At 43.1% G+C, this 20,984-nt stretch overlaps 1 protein-coding gene across 1 annotated transcript in view; it reads right to left on the minus strand.

Annotated features, from left to right (window-relative positions):
• Positions 1 to 17,958, minus strand: part of tmem266 (transmembrane protein 266) — a 28,868-nt gene extending 10,910 nt beyond the window's left edge. The window contains exons 1-3 of the mRNA XM_061823320.1: positions 17,895 to 17,958; positions 13,246 to 13,434; positions 947 to 1,101 (exon numbers count right to left, since the gene is read on the minus strand). Of these exons, the coding sequence (XP_061679304.1) occupies positions 947 to 1,101; positions 13,246 to 13,434; positions 17,895 to 17,908 (358 nt within the window). The 5' untranslated portion in view covers positions 17,909 to 17,958. The remainder of the gene's footprint in view (positions 1 to 946; positions 1,102 to 13,245; positions 13,435 to 17,894) is intronic.
• Positions 17,959 to 20,984: the final 3,026 nt, after the last annotated feature.

Below are 20,984 nucleotides of genomic sequence, written 5' to 3' on the forward strand. Positions count from 1 at the left end.
AGGTGGGGTACACCCTGAATTGGTTGCAGGCCAATCGCAGGGCACATAGAGACAGACAACACCATTTTCTAATGCACCTATCCCCACAAGGGTCACAGGAGTGCTGGAGCCTATTCTAGCTATCATTGGGCAGGAGTCAGGGTACACCCTGGACTGGTTGCCAGACAATCGCAGGGCACATAGAGATGAGCAGCCGCATTCACAATCACACCTAGGGGCAATTTAGAGTGGCCAATAAATGTTGCATGTTTTTGGGATGTGGGAGTAAACCGGAGTCCATGGAGAAAAGCCACGCAGGCACGGGGAGAACATGCAAACTCCGCACAGGCGTGGCCGGGGTTGAACCCGGGACCTCAAAACTGTGAGGCCAACGCTTTCCGTCTGAGCCTCCGTGCTGCCAAAACAATACTCATTGGCATATATTATATAGCCTTTGTGGAAAAAAAAAAAAAGACTAATATGACAACAGTTTATTGAGACACTTACAGTACACCCTAATCGAGCATTCTGTTTGTTTTCATGAGTGTATGACAAAATGAGTCGCAATTGATTCATCGTAATGCACTAAGAGTTTCTTTTATAAACAACACTATTCGAGATTAAAAAAAAACATTTCACAAAATCGTCATTTTTTTGTTGCATACGAATGACATTTCCGTAATTACATTCAATTGACACTCTCGGGGCACCGCTGGGAAGCAAAGAAACTCATCTTGTATGTCTTAGTGCTGACTCGAAATGACAAACGAAGCAATTACTGGCTTTAATCGTGATAATGATGACTTGGCAAAAAAAAAACAAAACAAAAAAAACGTTTGCAGCTTGTTCATTGCACACTCACACAGGCCGTGAAGATGTTACGCAACGTTTCCAGGTGCAGACAAGCGCTGACGGTAGTCAGTTACAAGGAACAGCTGGACTCCTAAATCGGCATCTGTTTACTCACACTGCAGCAGCTTGGTGTCGACGAGCAGCTCCAGAGTCAGCAGCACCACCACCAGAACCACGCAGGCCACCAGCACGCAGTTGAAGCCGGCCGACGCCAGGCACACTTGCCACAACGCCGCCCGGCCCCCGCAGCACGGCTTCAGCCAGTTGGACCTGGAAGGGTTGATGGGGGGGGGGGGGAGAGAAGACAAATGATGGGAGTCATCTTATTTTCTGACAGGAGAGGTCGTGACAATAAAACGCAAGGAAGGGCAACATGCACAATTTATTTATTTTTTTTAATCAGCCAATGTTAAAATGACACACTTAACATAATCAATTATGTTGACACAAATGTGTTGCACACTTTGGCCGTCTCATCTCAAGTCATTTTCATTTATTCTGGCCTGGAGGCAACCTCGCTTCATTCCACTTAAAAGCTCTCTTTTCATATAAAATTAAGTCGGAGATAACAGCCAGTTGTTTGCATTTATACTTTATTTTATTTTGCAAATTGCCACAAAACACATATAGGCAGTACTATTGCATAGTAAAAAAAATAGTACATGAACAGAGGGGTTAACAGTTTATTAAAACCAATAATATTTGGTTTTAAGTAACAAGAATAAAGCACAAACGAACCAAAATACTTTCACACTCACACACTCTTGAATTAATCTAACGCGGATATTTTTAGAATGTTGCAAGAAGTGAAAATTCTCCGCAGAAAGGAGAACATGCCAACTCAACAGGGAGGTTGGAGCTGAGATTCAAACCCGGCACCTCGGAACTGTGAGGCAAATGTGCGAACCGCTTGGCCGAGGTACAGCCTACTACAACATTTACAAAGCAATTAATAGTTGCGATGTTTTCTGCATTGTTAAAGCTCAATAACATTTGGTGTTGGAGACATTAAATATTTGCTGGGTATTATTATTATTACATAATAGTCAGAATAATCATATAGTGACATACTCTCCATTCCAGCCCCCAGTGAATGTGCTCCCTGTTGTGGCCTGACTAAACTTACAGAGGCATTATAGTGCCCCCCTCACCCCCCCAAAAAAACAAGTCCCCCCTATAAATTTAAAGCAAATATACATCCATCCATTTTCTTAGCCGCTTATCCCCACGAATTTCGCGGGATTGCTGGAGCCTATCCCAGCTGTCAACGGGTAGGAGCCCTGAACTGGTTGTCAGCCAATTGCAGGGCACATGGAGACAAACAGCTGCACTCAAAATCACACCTATGGGCAATTTTGGATTGTCCAATTAATCCTTCCATCCATTTTCTTTCCCACTTATCCTCACGACGGTCACAGGGATTGCTGCAGCCTATCCCAGCTGTCAACGGGCAGGAGGTAGGGTACACCCTCAACTGAAAATCGAGACAAACAGCCGCACTCACAATCACACCTCAGGGCAATTTAGAGTGTCCTTTTAATGTTTCATGTTTTTGGGATGTGGGAGGAAACCGGAGTGCCCGGAAAACAGCCACGCATGCATGGGGAGAACATGCAAACTCCACACAGAAGGGTCTGGGATTGAACCCGGGACCTCAGAACTGTGAGGCCAACGTTTTCCAGCTGCCCCACCGTGCTGCCGCAAATATACTCATGGATTCCAAAATAAATGCACACAATTATTGGTGAACTAAGTGAAAATATGAATCATTGGTCCCCACATCCAGAAGAAGGATAACATGGAAATCTAAAAAAGACAACGTAGGACAAAAAGCTCAAAATGAAGTAGCCCAACAACTTGCTCTGCATCCAAAGGCTGAAGCAGCGGAGGGTTGGCAACGTTAGGATCAATATACAATTTTGGAGCTCTATGGAGGGAAAGAAACATTTATGTCTCCATGAGACATTTGAGGAGCATTAGCGAGGAGAACGAAATGGCGTGTCACGTGACTTGCACTCTCCGGGACAGAATAATAATTCATTCAGACATCCTCACTCAGGCCGGGCAGCAAAAGTATTAATTTAATAAAGCTGTAAAGAACCCTTCTGTCTGAAAGCAGGGAACGTGGCACTGACAGATCACTTCCAGCTCTCAAACTTCATTTTAGGGAAATCACTTCTCAAACCTGAGGAGCTGAAGTATTTATGAGGAAGTGGTAAAAGGAAGGAAACCGTTGGAGTTGCTCTGGGGGGTGACGGCGGGTTCGGTTCAAATGGGCTCAGGTGTCCATCTCACGTATGTTGCAAGATGGATCGAGCGTGGAAAGGTTGTTGCTTCATGAAGACGTCAACTGACAGGGAAGGTGGGGCGGAAGGTGAACTGAGCGAGGGGATAAGATCATGAGCGCGATCAATAGCGGGCTGAGATGGACGTGACGGCGCGGCTGTGGGAGAGTGTCCAGACGGAAGAGAGACATCAAGGCAGAGCGATAGGATAGAGCCCCAGATGGGAAACTTTCAGTCACATCACGTCATCTTTGATTCACGGAGGGACGCATGTGCTAAATTAGATTAAATGAAAGTGGGCTTGCGGCGTGTTTCATTAAGCGGTAATAAGCGTGGACCACTCCATCAACTGACTGAAGGTATAGATTTTACACACGCACATAAAACTCCCCTTCAAAGTAGGCCTTGAAAAAAAAAAAAAATCACGACTCCGTGCAAGTTGCTCAGGTCTGGCAGGCCCCTGAATGATCGATCGGAACTCTTGATTAATGCCTTGATTGCGCGTTTACAACGGAGCCACGTAGGTCAGCAAAAGAGCGCCGCACACTGGGGCGCACACAATTAGATTTTCCCACAAAGTGATTCATCACCGGGAGGCAACAGTTTTCTGCATGGCCAACAATTAATTATTTATTCATGCAGCTGCAAAGTACGGTGAATATATGGATTATTGCTCTAATTGGGGACCCAAAAATGGTTAACACATCCAGGTTTACATTCTCAGGCTAAAAACATTAAACACAGTTGGTGCGATGTAGTGCACTGAATGCACAGTAATTGACACAAAATGGTGTCTTGAGATACGAGTGAGCCAGCTAACAAGGGTTTTCCCAGATACAAGTAGCTTGTTTGGACGAGTTTTTGCTTTGACTTGAGAGCTACGTCCAAACCGTACTTCACAAGATGGTGGAACGCGAGCAATTCTTCACAAAAAGAGGCTTTGAGATGTTTGAAGTAACTGCCAGTTTACGTGTACTGTCAAACTAAACATCAAACAAAAAGAGAATTACATGCCGTGAATTAAAACTAGGGATGGGACGATTAACCGATAAGACTCGATACACAGAAACGCATGAGTACAATATGTGTGGATCGGTAGAGCAGCCCTGAATCGAAGCAATTTTGTCATTTTGATTTTTTTTGGACAGTGAAATCGTACCTCACAATATTCTTATACACAACAAATTGAGTGATAAGTAGTTTGAAAATCAGAAGGATAGTAGTTTGCTTAACTACTAATCAAGTTACTGTAAAAAGGGGATTGGCAGCAGAAAAAGGCCATATCTAAACATTATTGTACATTACATATGGCAATTGAAAATTTTTGTGTAGATTTTAGCAAAAATCATGGAAGTTGACCCACATGATTTTCTTTTGCGGGCCGCATAAAATGATGTGGTAAGTCACATCTGGCCCACGTGCCTTAAGTTTGACACCTATGAATTATATCCATCCATCCATTTTCTTAGCCGCTTATCCTCACAGAGGTCACGGGGAGTGCCACAGCCTATCCCAACTGTCAACGGGCAGGAGGCGGGGTACACCCTGAACTGTTTGTCAGCCGATCACATGGAGACGGACAGCCACGCTCACAATTACACCTTGGGGCAATTAGAGTGTCCAATTAATGTTGAATGTTTTTGGAATGTGGGAGGAAACCGGAGTCCCCGGAGGAAACCCACACAGGCACGGGGAGAACATGCAAACTCCACACAGGCGGGGCCGGTATCGAACCCGGGTCCTCAGAACTGTGAGGCCAACGCTTTACCAGCTGCTCCACTGTGCCGACCATGAATTATATATTATATTATATTATATATATTCAATATTTATGTATTTATTTATGTATTCATATATATATACATATACTGTATATATTCTTTCCCTAACTACATCAATAAAGTCCGATGGATTAAATTTGAGTTTTTTTCTATGTCATTATTTATAAACATGATTCACGTTTTGCACAGTTGCTGCAATAGTCTTACAAAGACAATGTAAGTACGCAGGCGTACTTCCTTTTGGAGCCTATCCCAGTAATCTTCAGGCAGGAGGCGAGGCACACCCTGAAAAATGTTCCTCATGCATATGATTTGTTATGCATTCAAAGAAAGGGAAAAAGTTATTGTGCATTATTATATCAGGTACGTTGAGATGTTTTTGGTTCTGGGCCCTCTGACAACTTTGATCAAGCTGAAAAGCACTTTTTCCCTCTGCCTGTCATTATTACGTCATTGACATAGATATGTAAATAAAGATACATTATATGTAGCAAATAATCTTCAGGAGATATATCACCGTGCTTTGTAAAAGCGTGTTTAAATAAAACAGACCCTGGACAGTCTCAAATCTTGTTAAATTATGCATGTGTACCCAGTGTTGCGGTCTGGTCAATATGTAAGTCTTTTGATTGCCGGACAGGAATGAATTGATTCCCGTCATCTGCAGGCTCCGGCTTCAAAGTGTCATCAGATCTCGCGTCTTCCGCCGAGGAGCGACATGGCAGCCGGGACACAAAGCGGCGGTCTTCAGCAGAAAAATGGGCCACGGACACTGCGCAAATGAAGATGGATCGGGCTCCGCGTGTGTAGCGGCAGACAAGCTGTCCTTGATAAATAGGTTTTCACCACTTCCGCTTGTCGCGCTCGGCCTAAAAAGCAATCTTGCACTTCGCATGTCTGTGAATATTAAGAAACCCTCAAAGCCTGCGCGCACAAATGTCATCCATTGTGTCGCACATGGGGACAAGGGGGAGGGACAGCTTGGTGAAGTAGACTGTTCCTATGAGTTCTTGAGATAGAGTCAGGGTCTGGGGATTGGGGGTCTCTGAGAAAAGCGGCATCTAGCAACACAACAGCAGGTATGACATGGTGTTTGGAACATAAATGAAAATAAAAAACCAAAACACTGGGTTGAGCACAATTGTCTGCAGTCTTCACGATCCGTCATCATTGCCAAAGTGTTCGAAACATGTAAGGCAGGGGTGTCAAACTCATTTTTGGCGCGGGCCACATTGTCGTTCGGGTTTCCCTCAGAGGGCCGTTATGACTGTGAAACCATAAAAATCATTTATCGCCTCATCCTATAGACACGTGAAATTTATATATTACTTTTGGAATCAGAAATCAAGGGTAATGGGTTTTCAACTATTGTTGATGTTTGTTAATGTAAAAACACTTGCAATACCTCAACGTTATGATTGATGATATGCCAATTTGAAATTTTGGTACAGATTTGAACAAGAATCACAGAAGTTGACATACATGATTTGGCTTTCTGGGCCACATAAAATCATGTGGCGGGCCGGATCTGGCCCCCAGGCCTTGAATTTGACACCAGTGATGTAAGGTCAAGTCGCTGTCATTTTTACCGCCCCTCAGTGGGGAAATTTGCTTTGCAGTGTAATGTGACAACAATAAGAATCATATCAACAAATACAATTTAAAAAACGCAGAATTGTAAGGATCAATAAAACAGTTAAGGTAAATGAGTACTTTTGTTTCGAAAAGTGCATGCAGATATTTGTCTCATAACCAGTCAAAACTGAGTGGGAATGAAGTATTGTAATCGCAGCGTCGATAAACAAAAAATGGATATTTATTACACGCGCCTCGCATGTTTGTGTGTGTTGTGATTGTTAGTTCCCCCTCGCCATGCGCCCAGCTGTGCATCTTTTATTCTTTTTAACTGTGGCTGATTACTGAGTGAGAGAGGGTGCACCCTGGACTGGTCGCCCATCAATTGCACTTGAAGGGGCACTTGAAGACAAACAACCTTTCACACTCGCATTCATACTAATAGATAATTTAGCGTCTTCAATGAACCCGAAATACGTGTTTTCGGAAGGTAACGGGAAGCCCGAATACCTCAGAAGTGTGGCGGGCATGCTCACCATTTCATTTCAGTTCTCTTTTTCTTTCATAATCCTATAAAAGTGTCCAACATTCATCAAATGGAGCCGCTGGTAGTGAGTGATGTGAAAGGGGGGGAAAAAAGGTGGTGCTCCAATCCGACATCCTTGCTTTTATCCCCTGCGCCCTCTCTCTCTTCCAGTCAAAGTGGCAGCTTGACCCATATGAACCATCTGCCATTGCTGTGTGCCTCACACCTCTCACTTCGACCCCTGGAGATCAGCGACATATGCTGCTGCTGCTGCTGCTGCTGCTGCTGCCGCCACCGCGGTGCCGAAACGCGGATGAAAACTCGGGACGGGCGACGACAGCCGCACGGGGAGAAGCGCTGACAGAAATGTGAGCTTCACCTAATCCGGAGGTCACGACAACCACACCTGGCAGCCAATGACTGCTTATTTTGGAAAGAAACAGTGATCAAGGAGGATATGACTGCTTCTCTCGACGCATTAGTCAGCAAAAGGATGTTCGTTTTCCTTGAGATGCAAATCAAAAAAGCGAAAGGTTGAGTCACAAAGTTGTCTACTTGCCGCGGGGATGTTTGTGTGGAACATATTGTAACAATCCATAAAAGTTCAGCTCCAAAACAAAGTGTCCAAATGTCTGAAAATCAGCATTACATTACTGCGGGACAGTCATAATCATAATAAATCTTCACAAATCACGACTTCAATAGTTGTCGTTTTAATGTTTTTATGACATCATAAACAGCCGTGGAGCGTTGGCCTCATAGTTCTGAGGACCGGGATTCAAATCCCGGCCTCGACTGTGCAGAGTTTGCATGTTCTCCCCATGAAAAGCCAGACCGATGTGACAAGTGTATCGTTTCCCTAAATCACTTCCTCGCATTTCCACCATCCGTCCTCCCTTCGTGAGAAACATAAATGAAGCTTATTTGCGGTCATGGGAGGTGATGATGGGTGACAACAATGCGTTGAGACCGGACACACAAAGAGAAACCCCCGAAGAAGTTGTTACTATGAGGGTGTTAAGATGATTCTCGCTTCAAGATGAGAAATATTTGACTGCGGCGTGAAATCGCATCTTGAACCTCCGTGCAGGAGACGGCGCAGCCAAATTCTATTAATAATTCCATCCTCACCACTGCACAGAATCTGCTAGTACTGCTTGTTCCCCCATGCGGACCGCCAGAACATCCATCTCCCACATCATCGCCCACGTCTCCTGATGAAGAGCGCTGTGAAGCTGCCGTGCAAGACTAAACGTGCCTCTGTGTGTTGAGTGTTCCTCCACTCCTTTTCGGAGCAAAAAAAAAAAAAAAAAAAAAAAAAAAAGCGAACCAAGGTCGGGTTATCAAATATTAGATAAGCTTCCAAAAAATTGCCAACATAATGAGGATTCAATAAACAGCATATGAATTTTCTGTCTGTATCCTAAGCAGAACAGCATCCAACACATCTCTTTAGCTAAAGGTTTACCTTGTAACAAGATCTCCCCCCCACAGAAAAAAGAGGACATTGCAAGGTATGGTGACGAAGCATGTCTGGAATGTAAATTACAGGAGACAAGACTCCGTCATGGAAATCCCAGCACCTCCTCTTACTGTCATTTTTTATTGTACTCACTACATCACAGACATTGCGTGAATGATTTCAAAAACTCTCAAGCATGCGCCGCCTGCGTCAAGCCTACGACGCAACGCGTGTGTCATAAACGCTTCCACCACTGCTGACGCTCTTTTTCCACGCAGCGTGCATGTGAAGCCGCGCAATCCTGAAGTGACACGTGTGTCTTTGACCTAGTGATCACAAATGTCAACCTGAGACGCTCGCAGGAAATACTACACGGCATACTCAACCTGGAAGCACGGTTAGCTTCTAAAATACTTCCTTGACCAGGGTGCGAAAATAAAAAAGCTGTTCCTCATATTTTTTTTTTTTTAAATGAATTCTTCCGTCGTCTGTGTGCTGCCCTATTTTCTTTTATGAGAACTTTTAAAAAGCATAAAAGGTATCACTTTTACTGTCCAGTATAAAACGTGTACTTCTGGACTCCGTGTAGCCAGCACAGCGCCAAATAGTGCCCCAACTCAATGTCCCTCCATTGTCCATATTACATCATGCTTTTATACTCTTCCCAAATATACCTTATGCAAGTCTACATACAATAGGTATAAAAAGTCTACACACCCCTGTTCAAATTTCAGGGTTTGCGATATTAAAAAAATGAAACCAAAATCGTTTTACCCACTAGGACAGCAGAATTTCATTTGGGGCTAAATGGTGGAACTTTAAAGGTCAAGTGTCATGAAATGGATGATTTTTAGTATGTTATTAAGGAAAAAACGGCACCCAGTAAGGACCCATCCGTTTTTTCACCACAAAACATGATTTTGACATATATGGCTTTTTGCAACTCCCGCCATGAAAATTCTCTTGGGGGATTTGTTTTCCACAAGAAGCAGGAAGTGACGTTGGAGGCTGGTGTGCGCTCAATCACACTTGTTTGTTTCTATTTGTTTTACCTGCAGGAAGATAGCGCGCTGTTCCTTTGTGTTAGCCAAAATCCCGGCTCATATTGCTTGGACACTCGGGAGGACGGATTTACCCATCATAAGTTTCCAAGAGACCTGGTTTGTCGTGAAAAATAGATTGCACGTGTTCAAAGGACGAGAGCTTCGCCAGTGAAGGCTTCCGCATTGTCCCTCGCAGATGAGCACGGCTTTGCCCGGGCTGGCTCATACTTACTGTCTGGGAGTCTGTTATTGGAAGTAATCCGCATATCATCTAACATATGGCTCAAAACAATAGGGTAATATTGCCCCGGACACTTCGCTCGATTGTGACATGTTCTCTTCTTCGAAAAGAGCTTCCATGTCTGAAGGGCCGTGTCCCATAGTAGGGGCCACAGCGTGTTTTCAATGGCGAATGTCCAGGGTGACACCACGGACAGTAAATACAGCCAATATGGTGACCACTTGGATGCCGAATGACACTTTGCGCTTGGATGACGCGCTCTCCGCTCATATTTATTTTTTCATATGGACATTGAAGTGAATAATCTTATATGTATTTTTCACTTCAATATCTATTTTAGAATGTTTATAGGGATGAGAGTTGACCTTTAAATGGTGGTAAATATGTGTTGGGTCCCATTTAAAATAAATTTGAAGGTGTTTGGTTCATTCTGAACACACCAACATAATTCCCACATATAAGAAGTGTCCACATGAGTGCAGCCACATCATCTTTGTTTATTTTTATTTCCTCCTTAGAAAAGCTTTTTTTTTCTTCTTCCCCAATTCTGTTGTACAGTTTGAGTCTAAATTTTCTGTTATACAAAAACATTAAACCTGAACAGGACTGTTTGAAAACAATAATAATAATAAAACCACCAGCATGAACTCCGTCAGTCGAGGACATCAACATCGCTCGTGTATCACTCGCCAGCGAATTCAACAACGACAACAAACAAGAAACACACGTCAGCGTCTTTGAATTCTCTCCGTCCTAACCCACACCTTTTTTTTTTAAACACAGCGCCTTTGTTTTCCTCTCATTCTGTCGCAAAAAAAAAAAATCACTCAATAAATCATATGCCAACAAAAACACACATCAGCACAGGGTTTACAGCTGTGCAGCAGCTGACAAATCACAGCGCAGCTCAAATCTTAAATCAACACGATGCTTATACCTCATAAAAGTGCCTCATATGAAACTTGGAGACAGTTTACTACTTTGTGAAGCTAAATCTTGCCAGGTGTTCCTATCGTCACTGCTCTAGATGAAAGCTACAATACTCTTACATTAATAATAGACATTTTCCAATTTAATTTTACTGCTCCACAAATTACAATGTACATTATGTACTACAAGTAAAGTATCTTGGTTCATCTACGAGTGAGGAAAATAAGTATTTGAAGACCCTGCCATTTTACAAGCTTTCCCAAATTACGGAGGGGTCTTAAAATTTCTTAGCTGCCTGTCCACTATGAGAGACATAATCTAAAAAAAATTAAATAAACGGAAACCCAATGCATGATTTTTTAAAAATAATGAAAACATATCAAGCCGGCACGGTGGAGCAGCTGGGAAAGCGTTGGCCTCACAGTTCTGAGGAAACCGCCTGTGTGGAGTTTGCATGTTCTCCCCGTGTCTGCGTGGGTTTTCTCTGGGCCTCCCACATCTCAAAAACATGCAATTGGACACTCTAAATTGCCCCTAGGTGTGATTGTGAGTGCGACTGTTTGTCTCTAGGTGCCCTGCGATTGGCTGGCAACCAGTTGAAGGTGTACCTCGCCTCCTGCCCGTTGACAGCTGGGATAGGCTCCAGCACTCCCTGCGACCCTCGTGAGGATAAGCGGCAAAGAAAATGGATGGGTGGATGGAAAACATCAACCGAGGTGCCTCCTGTGGTCCTCAACCAGATTTCTCACTCAGTAGGATGGTTACTATTTAAGTCTTTTTACTGGGCAAGAATAAACAATCTTGGAGTGGTTCAGGATCCATCTGTCCCATCTCACAGTCCCACAGAGCTGCCAGAATCCGATCGTAACGAGCCTCTCTGGTTTCTGACTGATATCGACACCGAGAATAAAAGAAACCTCACTGAGCGGAGAGGGAAGCAGCACATAAGCAAGCGATGGCTATCTGATATAACGACAAGAATAAATTCATGCAAATTCAAGACTCACACGACTCTAACATGAATCGTGACGATAAGGATGCAATAAGGAGTAATGGAGAGTAATGGAGAGTGTGACGGCAGGATAGATTATGGCCCATCCCACCTCATTAAGGATACAGTACATTCACGCAGCAACAGGCCACAATATTACCAGAATTTTCATAATTGGGGTGGCAACATCAGTCGTCGTGTGATTACATTTGGGGCTTTTGAGCACGCAAATTAGTGAGAGCGGGATCTGATTATAATGATTAATCTTCCTCATTTAATGCTTCTGCGTGATCTCTGATCCGACAGTGGGGGGAATCAAAGTGGAGCTCAGAACCACATCTTGAGCTGTGAGCGGCGACATCGCTTTATAGTTTTTCTTTTGAGGATTTTGAGTTGTGACTAGTAGAGAGGCAGTGACAATGGATGAATCGATCGGAGCTCCGACTTCGGGGTTGAGTATTATAAAATCAGAAATGTTGCGTCCATATGATATAGGCTGCCCCTTGAATGGGATTATTCTAGAACATTCCACTACAATTTTTCCCCTTTTTGAAGGCCAGCCAGTGGAGAAAAAAAGAAGTTTCACTTCATTTATTTTATGTCAGACAAATGGCTACAGGAAGATGCGCATATTTTGTTGGCGGCAGACAATTGTTAGTGTTTTCTTCTTACATTGATGCCTGTCTTCATTTGTGATGAAGATATCAGACAGAAATCTCCCAGTTACAATGCTGACAGAGTGAATAATTCCACTGTATTTTTCATCAGGCACCTTGTTGGACAGCTAAGAGTTTCTCAGAAAGACTTACAAAAAAAATCATGATTGAACATTTGTTCAATTTTCAAATAAACAGAGACAAACAGACATGCATGGAATGAAGTGTTGAGTTATTTTGCACCATTGTTTTTGTTTACACAGTAATTATTGCATGACCATTTTCTGCTACCAAAAATAATATCTTTACATTGCTTTTTACTGCGCTCCCTTGACGACTTCGTATAATGGATAATTTTCAGTACATCATTTCTGCTACATAATTTTTGGTGCACAAGCATAGGAAAGTCTTTGGTAGTCACTAAATATATGTATAAAAAAAATCTCATCGATAAAAATAGAGCAATATATTAGAGGCACTGTGTCATCTCCTCTTGTAGTGGCTGAAGTGAAAATGACATTTTTTTTAAATAAAAAAATAGTGCATACTCTAACTTTAAGTCAGATGTAAAAATGAACTGACATTTTTATATTACATAAGTTTTTTCTTTTTCCTAGTCGATGATACTTCATTTCCTGTATAAGAGATTTTCTTTGCCATTTCGACAATAAAGCTATTTTGATGATGGTTTGGAACTGTGGTCCCGTTGGTAAGGATTCCCTCTTTGAATTTTTTTTTTTTTTTGGCATGTCTGGAAGTAAGCTTAGTAAGTAACCTGTAGGTTCAATTGAATGTAACTGTACTTTTGGCAAACCCGCCATTAATCCAAAAATAAATAATACAAAATCCGTCCATTTACTGATTCCAGCATGTCAAATATAAATAATGAAAAGCTGTGAGCGATAGAATCTTCTAGAGACATACCCCTCTCTGTTGTCCTCTTCGTCTGGGTTTGAGATGAGCTGCGATCCGGCGAGGGATACGTCCAGGGCGGCCAACGGCAAGTCTCTGTAGGTGAAGCTAACCAGCTGAACTGGGGCCACGCACTGGTTGTCCTCCTCCACTTGCTGGGAGATCACCTCCAGCTCGGAAGACGCGCCTTGGGGAGGGCCGCTGTCATGCGAACACACAACAGCAGCATTAGAGTCCCACTCCTAAAGTCTGGACTAAATACTGTAGCTATAAAAAAGGGGCCTCATATAGAAGTATGTCTGGGAGAATGTTCCGGACCGTTAAATCTCATCCTCATCCTGGCCTCATTAAATGAGGAAGCCTGGATTTACTCTTAAAACCGCACGACTGAATCTAGGTGACGGCAAATGAAAATGGAGTGAACTCTTATTCTGATGAATGAAAGACCAAACAAGCTCACACGTTTGAAACCTCCATTATTCTTTGCATGCTACTCAATATTAAGCATTTTTAAAAATGACATTCACTGAAGCCATGATGCTTCTATCTATCTATCTATCTATCTATCTATCTATCTATCTATCTATCTATCTATCTATCTATCTATCTATCTATCTATCTATCTATCTATCTATCTATCTATCTATCTATCTATCTATCTATCTATCTATCTATCTATCTATCTATCTATCTATCCACAGACATATTGCACACCGCGTATTCTTTGTAAGGTCAGCTGTCATCTTATCTGCCAACGAGGTGTCAAAATCTAAATACACAGGGAGGTTTGGGTCGGAACAAGCTGAGCCAATGGGGAACAAGGAGAAGCCACCCTACAACATGGGTCTCACGTGGTTTGGCGGGGGTCCCAGCGCAGCCTCGGCGGAGACGTGAATAACTCCAGTGATCAACAGCAAGGCAAAGGCATTGATTCTTAGACAAAGACACCGACTTAGTGTTGAGGATACGTAGATGAGCAGAAGCGTCTTCCTGTTAAATGTTAATATAAGCAGGTCTAGAAAGGAAAGTAGGTTTTTCCACTTTGCTTGACCTGATTCTTGAAGAGAAGTGCTTTCAAAGACTCTTTTGAAATTACAGTCCGACAATGGTGCACTTTGACTTTGCAACACCTCGTTGTCACAACCTGCCTATAATTGACAGAATTGCCGTCAAAATAACTCAAATAGTATCTCGCATGCAGTTGGCAACTCAAGCCACCGGCAACCAGGACTCTAATCAATCATGACAGACAAACTGTTCAGCGCATCAAAACCACATTTGCGGCCAATCAGAGAGCGGGCCAACGGCCATTATGACCGAAGCCCGGCAGAGTTTCTGCTTCCCATCCTGCACGGGGGAGACGCGACTTCAACACTTGGCTTCCCTTTAACAGTGCAGGCGAGGATGTTCCACAAACTGTTTGTGATATCACTTAGCACAACAAAGACCGAGTCCATAAAGCCACATGAACAATTCGCCATGTCAACATTAGTTTCATTACTTTCCACATCATGTTTTCGAGAGAACTTCAGCTTCATTTATGATTTTGAGCGCAATCACTGCTTGTGATTAGCTTCCTGAGTATAAGAGCATGACACAGAACATCCATCCATCCATCCATCCATCCATCCATCCATTTTCTTTGCCGCTTATTCTCACAAGGGTCACGGGGCGTGGTGGAGCCTATCCCAGCTGTCAACGGGCAGGAGGCGGGGTACACCCTGAACTGGTTGCCAGCCGATCGCAGGGCACATGGCTACAAACAGCCAAACTCACAATCACACCTAGGGGCAATTAAGGTGTCTAATTAATGTTCCACGTTTTTGGGATGTGGGAGGAAATTGGAGTTCCCGCAGGCACGGGGAGAACATGAAAACTCCACACAGGTAGGTCTGGGATCGAACCCGGGTCTTCAGAACTGTGAGGCCAGCGCTCTCCAGCTGCACCACTGTGCCGCCCCACACAGAACATTAAACCTCTCAATCAAAAATGATTCTGAAATGCAGGTCAATACAGATTTATATTTAGAAAGAAAAATACATTGAAATTAAAAAATGGCATACAAGTATAAAAAGGATTTCCCCAATATTAATGAGACATTTTCCAGACCATTTCAACATATTTGAATGAGAATCCACTAATAGATCATAAAAATAAGCTAAAAAAAAAAATCATGTTTAAAGTAGTATTTAAACAATCTGCTATGTGAGTGGAGCCTCAGAAGCGCCATTGTCAAAGCAAGTTTAATGTGGTGCTGATCCGGTTTAGCAACAATTAGAAGAATTAAACAAGGTTAACAAATAGTTGGTTAACAAGTTGTAATTTTCCGTGTTTATGTATGATATATTTTTTTGTTTTTGTTCTTATTAAGGCGGCACAGTGGCTCAGCTGGTAAAGCGTTTGCCTCACAGTTCTGAGGTTCAATCGCGGACCCGCCTGTGTGGAGTTTGCATGTTCTCCCTGTCCCTGTGTGGGTTTCCTCCGGGCACTCCGGTTTCCTCCCACATCCCAAAAACATGCACCATTAATTGGACACTCTAAATTGCCCCGAGGTGTGATTGTGAGTCCGGCTGTTTGCCTCGATGTGCCCTGCAATTGGCTGGCAACCAGTTCAGGGTGTACCCCGCCTCCTGCCCGTTGACAGCTGGGATAGGCTCCGGCACTCCCCGTGACCCTTGTGAGGATAAGCAGCAAAGAAAATGGATGGATGGATGGATGTTCTTAAGTGCAAGGACAAATTGGGGGTGTGAATGAAACATTATTCTTGTCCCACCTCACCAGGAGAATTATTGATTGAAGCCTTTCACTTACCAATTGAAACAGGGGACAGATGTCTAAACCTTGGCAGAAGTTTGCACTCTCTGAGCCCTCCCGTTAAACTTTCGCTTTTTTTTTTTTAACTTCAGATTCTAAAAGCCGGCCAGTGTCATTGTTACTGAATGCTAAGAATCACAGTATTTCCAGCCAGCTGTCTGGAAGTCCGCCACGTCGCCCGATAGGTTTTGTATCCGGACACTTGGCTGCTGCTCGGAGTGCAGCAATTCACTGTCTTGATATCATCAGTAAACCAAGACAAATGTGCCAAATCAATTACACGGAGACAGGGCCGCACTCCTCAGTAGTAGCTCAGGCACAAGCCCCTGACACAAAGTACATTATTTGTAGGATCACTGCATTGTCGCCCTGACCTGTACTTCCTGGGCAATTTATTGTTCACCAAGAAACAATGGCACAGTACATAGTGTATTTTTCTCTCTAGACTGACATGAAAAATGAGCTTAACCCTGAAAACGGACCAACAACAGCTGCGAGACGCTAGATAACTAATCTGACGTGGCCGTAAAGTGAATATTATTAACAGTTTATTACTTGGTTTGCAATCTAGCGCTGGCATCTACGAATCACATTACCTGGGCAAAACCAAATCAATAAAAGAAAAACAAAACAAAACAAATGAGAGCCACTGTAAGAGCTGTATTAAAAATGATGCCTCCATAATACAAAATAGTCATCCCCAGGTTTTAATGGCACTATCGAGGATGTATTAATTTAATAATGAGTTCTTGTTTGCGGTGGTGTCAAAATCTACTTTTGTAAAAATAGGGTTGTTTCTAATATTTTGTTTGTAACCAAAGAATACAAACACCTCCTTATCACTCCAACTCTCCACTACAGTGCAAAAAGGGAGGCTCTCTTTCCCGTTAGCAACCATATCCTGCATCAGGGGAGCCAAACAAGTTCGCCGCGGGCGCCAGGCAGCCACCAAGGACCACATGAGTAGCCCGCGGGCCTGTTCCTGAAAATACTTCACCGGTGACGGCACGTGGTGGCTTCCTAGGAATGTTGCAGAAGGCGATCAAAAATCATCATAATAACTCTGTCATTACCTAAATACTTGTGGACATAACTGTCATGAAAACAAAACAAATAAAACCTCCCACACCACAGCAGGGACGCCATGGTGAGCGGAGCGTCCTGTCAAAGAGAATTAGGGTTAAAATAACTCTGGAGACCTTTGTCAACTTAAGAGTTTCCCATCTGCCGCCTCACTTAGTGGCTTTGGACCTGACTGAATCACACTCAGAACCAGTCATCACCGTCCCGCTACCCTCTACTTAAGGATGATTGGCCACACTACTGACGTTGAGCTACCAAATGCTCCAAGCACCCTGCGCCTTTAACCAGAGAACACAGCCGACTGAACCCATTTTGGATTCACTCCCCCTCCCCTACATCCCGCACCCACCCCAACTCCATTCCCCTCTACATTGCCTCCCATCGACCCTCCCCGTCCTTCTACCTTCTCTTAACACCGAGCGCCGCTGTCATCAGAATGCAGGCCTTGTCTGTGGGACCACACACACGAGGAGTAATTATTAAGAAGAGAAGATGACAAGTGAGCATCCCTCATGAATGTTAAGAGGTGCCAGCAGAGATAGGAGATGGCGAAGATGTGACATTGTAGATGAGCCCCCCCCCCCCCCCCCTTGTTTACGGGCAGCTACGGGGGAACGTGCGGGTCCCATTGAGCTAATCACGGCCCACCGAGATGGAAGCACCCTTTGCGTAGGATGACGTGTTCGTCAATAGAGATTCAGGATTTCACAGCATCTCAGAATAAAAGATGCATTGGGAAGAGGGTGGGGGGGGGGTGTACTTACTGATGGTTGCTCATGTTGAAAGGCTCCCGGCGGACGTCCACACTAAATCAGGCTTGGTGTAAAATGATATTCAAAGCAACGGTGACCTGCCTCGGCTCCTTTCACACCTTTGGAAAATACAGAAAACAATGTGCTTTATGTAAAACAGGAATATAGCAGACACTGAGCTAGATATATGTATTTGCAAACAGCTACTTCAAATGTCAAGAATAAATCCGCACACAAAAGCACGCTGATTAGTAGTTTTTTTTTAATCTTACACATTGCATATGCTCCTTCCTGGTGGCGGCTTCGTCTCACCTCCGCCTATGCTCTATTTAACTATTTTCCCAGGGAGCACTAAACTGTAATGGATTTTAAATCTCCCTTAAAATACGCTCCGCTCTGCGAATCTGTGGGGCTGAGGCACGCCGCACCTCTTGCATAGCAAGTACCAAGGGATGCTAGCTGGCTCCTTGTGCCCCGGGACAGAAGCCCATTGAAGTCAGTCAAGTGACGAGCCACTTTGCATGAAAGAGGAAGGAAAATCAAGAACATTGCAAAGTTCATGTCATGTTCACTGTCATGGTGTTGACGTGGGGCACTCTACAGGTTTATTTAGATTTCGCGTATGAATTATACCCGGCCATCATGCTGGACTAGTGGATTGTACCTCTGGCTCACGGTAGTTAGGTTTGTGGTACAAATCTGTCTGCGCTTGTGAGAGTTTTCTATTTCTGTTTCCTCCCTCATTCCAAAAATATCCATGTAAGGTTCAAGGAACTTGACTATAGGTGTGAATATGAGTGAGCGCAGTTGTTTGTTTATGCTTGGGATGACAAACATGGTAGCCGCCAAGGACCACAGGACCACATTTGTGGCCAGTAACGATGATTCTGGTTCTACAACCCCCCTGTTCTAAAAATAGTTCACCGGTGAGCTGTATCTAGGTTTTTTTTAATTGTTGCTATTGTTTGATCAATCACATTTTAAATGGTGTATATTTAGAATATACAAATAAAAAAATTGTATAATATAATAGATAATGGGTGGAGCTAGCTGATATTAATGCATTTATAGTAGGCCAGTGATTATCGAATTTTGGTACAAGTACAACATGTGGTACTTGGGGTCCCTGTGGAGTATGCGAAAGAGTCTCTAAACTAAAAGCTCAATATTACCAATTTTACAGTGATGCGTTGCTTTTGGTAAAATATAATACAGTACATTCATTGAGGACACTTCAGTAGTGTTGAAGTGAAAAAGTGAAATACAGTTGCATTGAACATTTTATTTATATTTTAACTTGTTGTTCAACATGTTTACTATATTAGAGCTAACTGTGTGTATTGTTACCGCAGCTCAATGAATATTTTTACAAATAAAATCTCTGCCTTGTTTCTGAACACTTAGGCCATCTATGCAACTGTGTTTCATGGTGATGGTACTTGGAGAGCCATTTTGTGTGTGTGCGAGTGTGTTTAAAAAGTTTAATTTTAGAAGCATTGTCTTCGGCTATAGTACCACAGTGTTCATATTCAGAAACGGGAGTTTGCGTAATGATTTTTGCATTGTAAAAACAGTTCTTAGCAAACGATGTTAATGTTACCTCCCGAATTAGGGAGGAAAAGTTCAATGGGACTGGCTAACAGTCCTGACCCCAACATGACTCTAAATGTTTTGTGCTGGTTGGTTGACTCGTGACGATTCCTGGTTAACAAGGGAAATGTTGACCACGTAGCACGGGGGGGTGTACCACGATCCTCTGGCTGTTTAGGGTTATTCCATACGCTACCAACATTTTTTTTTTTCAATAAAGAAGTTGTAAAGTTGCCACTCTTTCCCCCCCTCCCTTATTGGGAATCAGAAAAAAACCCATCAAATAACAGCAAAAAAGAGTCAACAACCACGCAAGAATAAACTGATAAGCGTAGGCAGTCAAGATTTGGCACATTTGACATCAGTTGCGCTGGTCCTCTCAAAACTGCACGTTTACGACAAATGGGGGATCTTTTTTTTTGGGGGGGGGGGAGTCCAACAGTACTCATGATTATAAAGTTTCATAGGACATATCCACAATATTTGGAAAAAGATGTTCAAAATAACGTTGAAGGACATCCATTTCAATACAGTTTGCTGTTATAATGAGTTAAATATGTATTGATACTGAATGTAAAAAAATGCATCACTCATGCTATGAATTGATAGTTTCTGCACAGAATGTGTTACTACGGTATTTCTCATTCCTCTTAGCTGATGCCTAACTGTACAATAGTTGCATGTGTACAGTATTTAATTTATTGCTCGCTTGTATTTTGTATAGCTGCTTACCAGGGGATTTTAACAGATATCCGGAGATCTAATCCTCATTTGGGTCGTGGGTGAAGAGTTTATCCAAAGCTGACTTTGTGCAAGAGTGGTCGCCAGCAAATTGCAATAACAGAAGACCAACAAGCATTCACACTCGTATTTACTGTGCATCTACAGAGAAGTGACCTGAAGTGTAATTATGGAATATGGACAAAAGCAGAGCATCCACAGAAAACCCACGCAAGCACATGAAAAGTCCACATAATTAGGCCGGAGTGGAGATCTCAACCCCAAATCTCAGAATTACCCACTATGTCACCGTGCTGCCGGATATCAGCCAATTTAACCATAATACATATGAAATATGTTTAACACACGTATACAGCTCAAACGAGTTCCATATGAATATGATATTTAAGTTGTACTGGTGCCCTGCACTTTCCATTACATACATACACTATTGGCCTACGCATTTCGGCTGGTATTTATGTTTTGTGATTTTTATGGTTGTCCCCCCCTCCAATGGATGTTACAGAGATGCTTAACATTGTTGCAGTCTTCCAGTCTATTTTCTAACTTGTAAGTGCGCACACTTCACCCCCGAGATAATTTACTGGGATTGTTCAGGATATTAAAAATAGAAGCAACTTCCACATTTCCCTTCTGCGGTTCCCACTTGTGCCTCGAAGTGCTCCATCATGGAGATGGTCGTCCACAAACGGCTGCGATGTATTCCCCATCTCGTTCGCAGCCAACGAGCCTCGCTCTATTTCTGCACAGCCTCGCGCTCGTCAAATGCAT

The sequence above is a fragment of the Syngnathoides biaculeatus genome, chromosome 6, assembly GCF_019802595.1.
Source record: "Syngnathoides biaculeatus isolate LvHL_M chromosome 6, ASM1980259v1, whole genome shotgun sequence".
In the NCBI taxonomy this organism is placed as follows: Eukaryota; Metazoa; Chordata; class Actinopteri; order Syngnathiformes; family Syngnathidae; genus Syngnathoides; species Syngnathoides biaculeatus.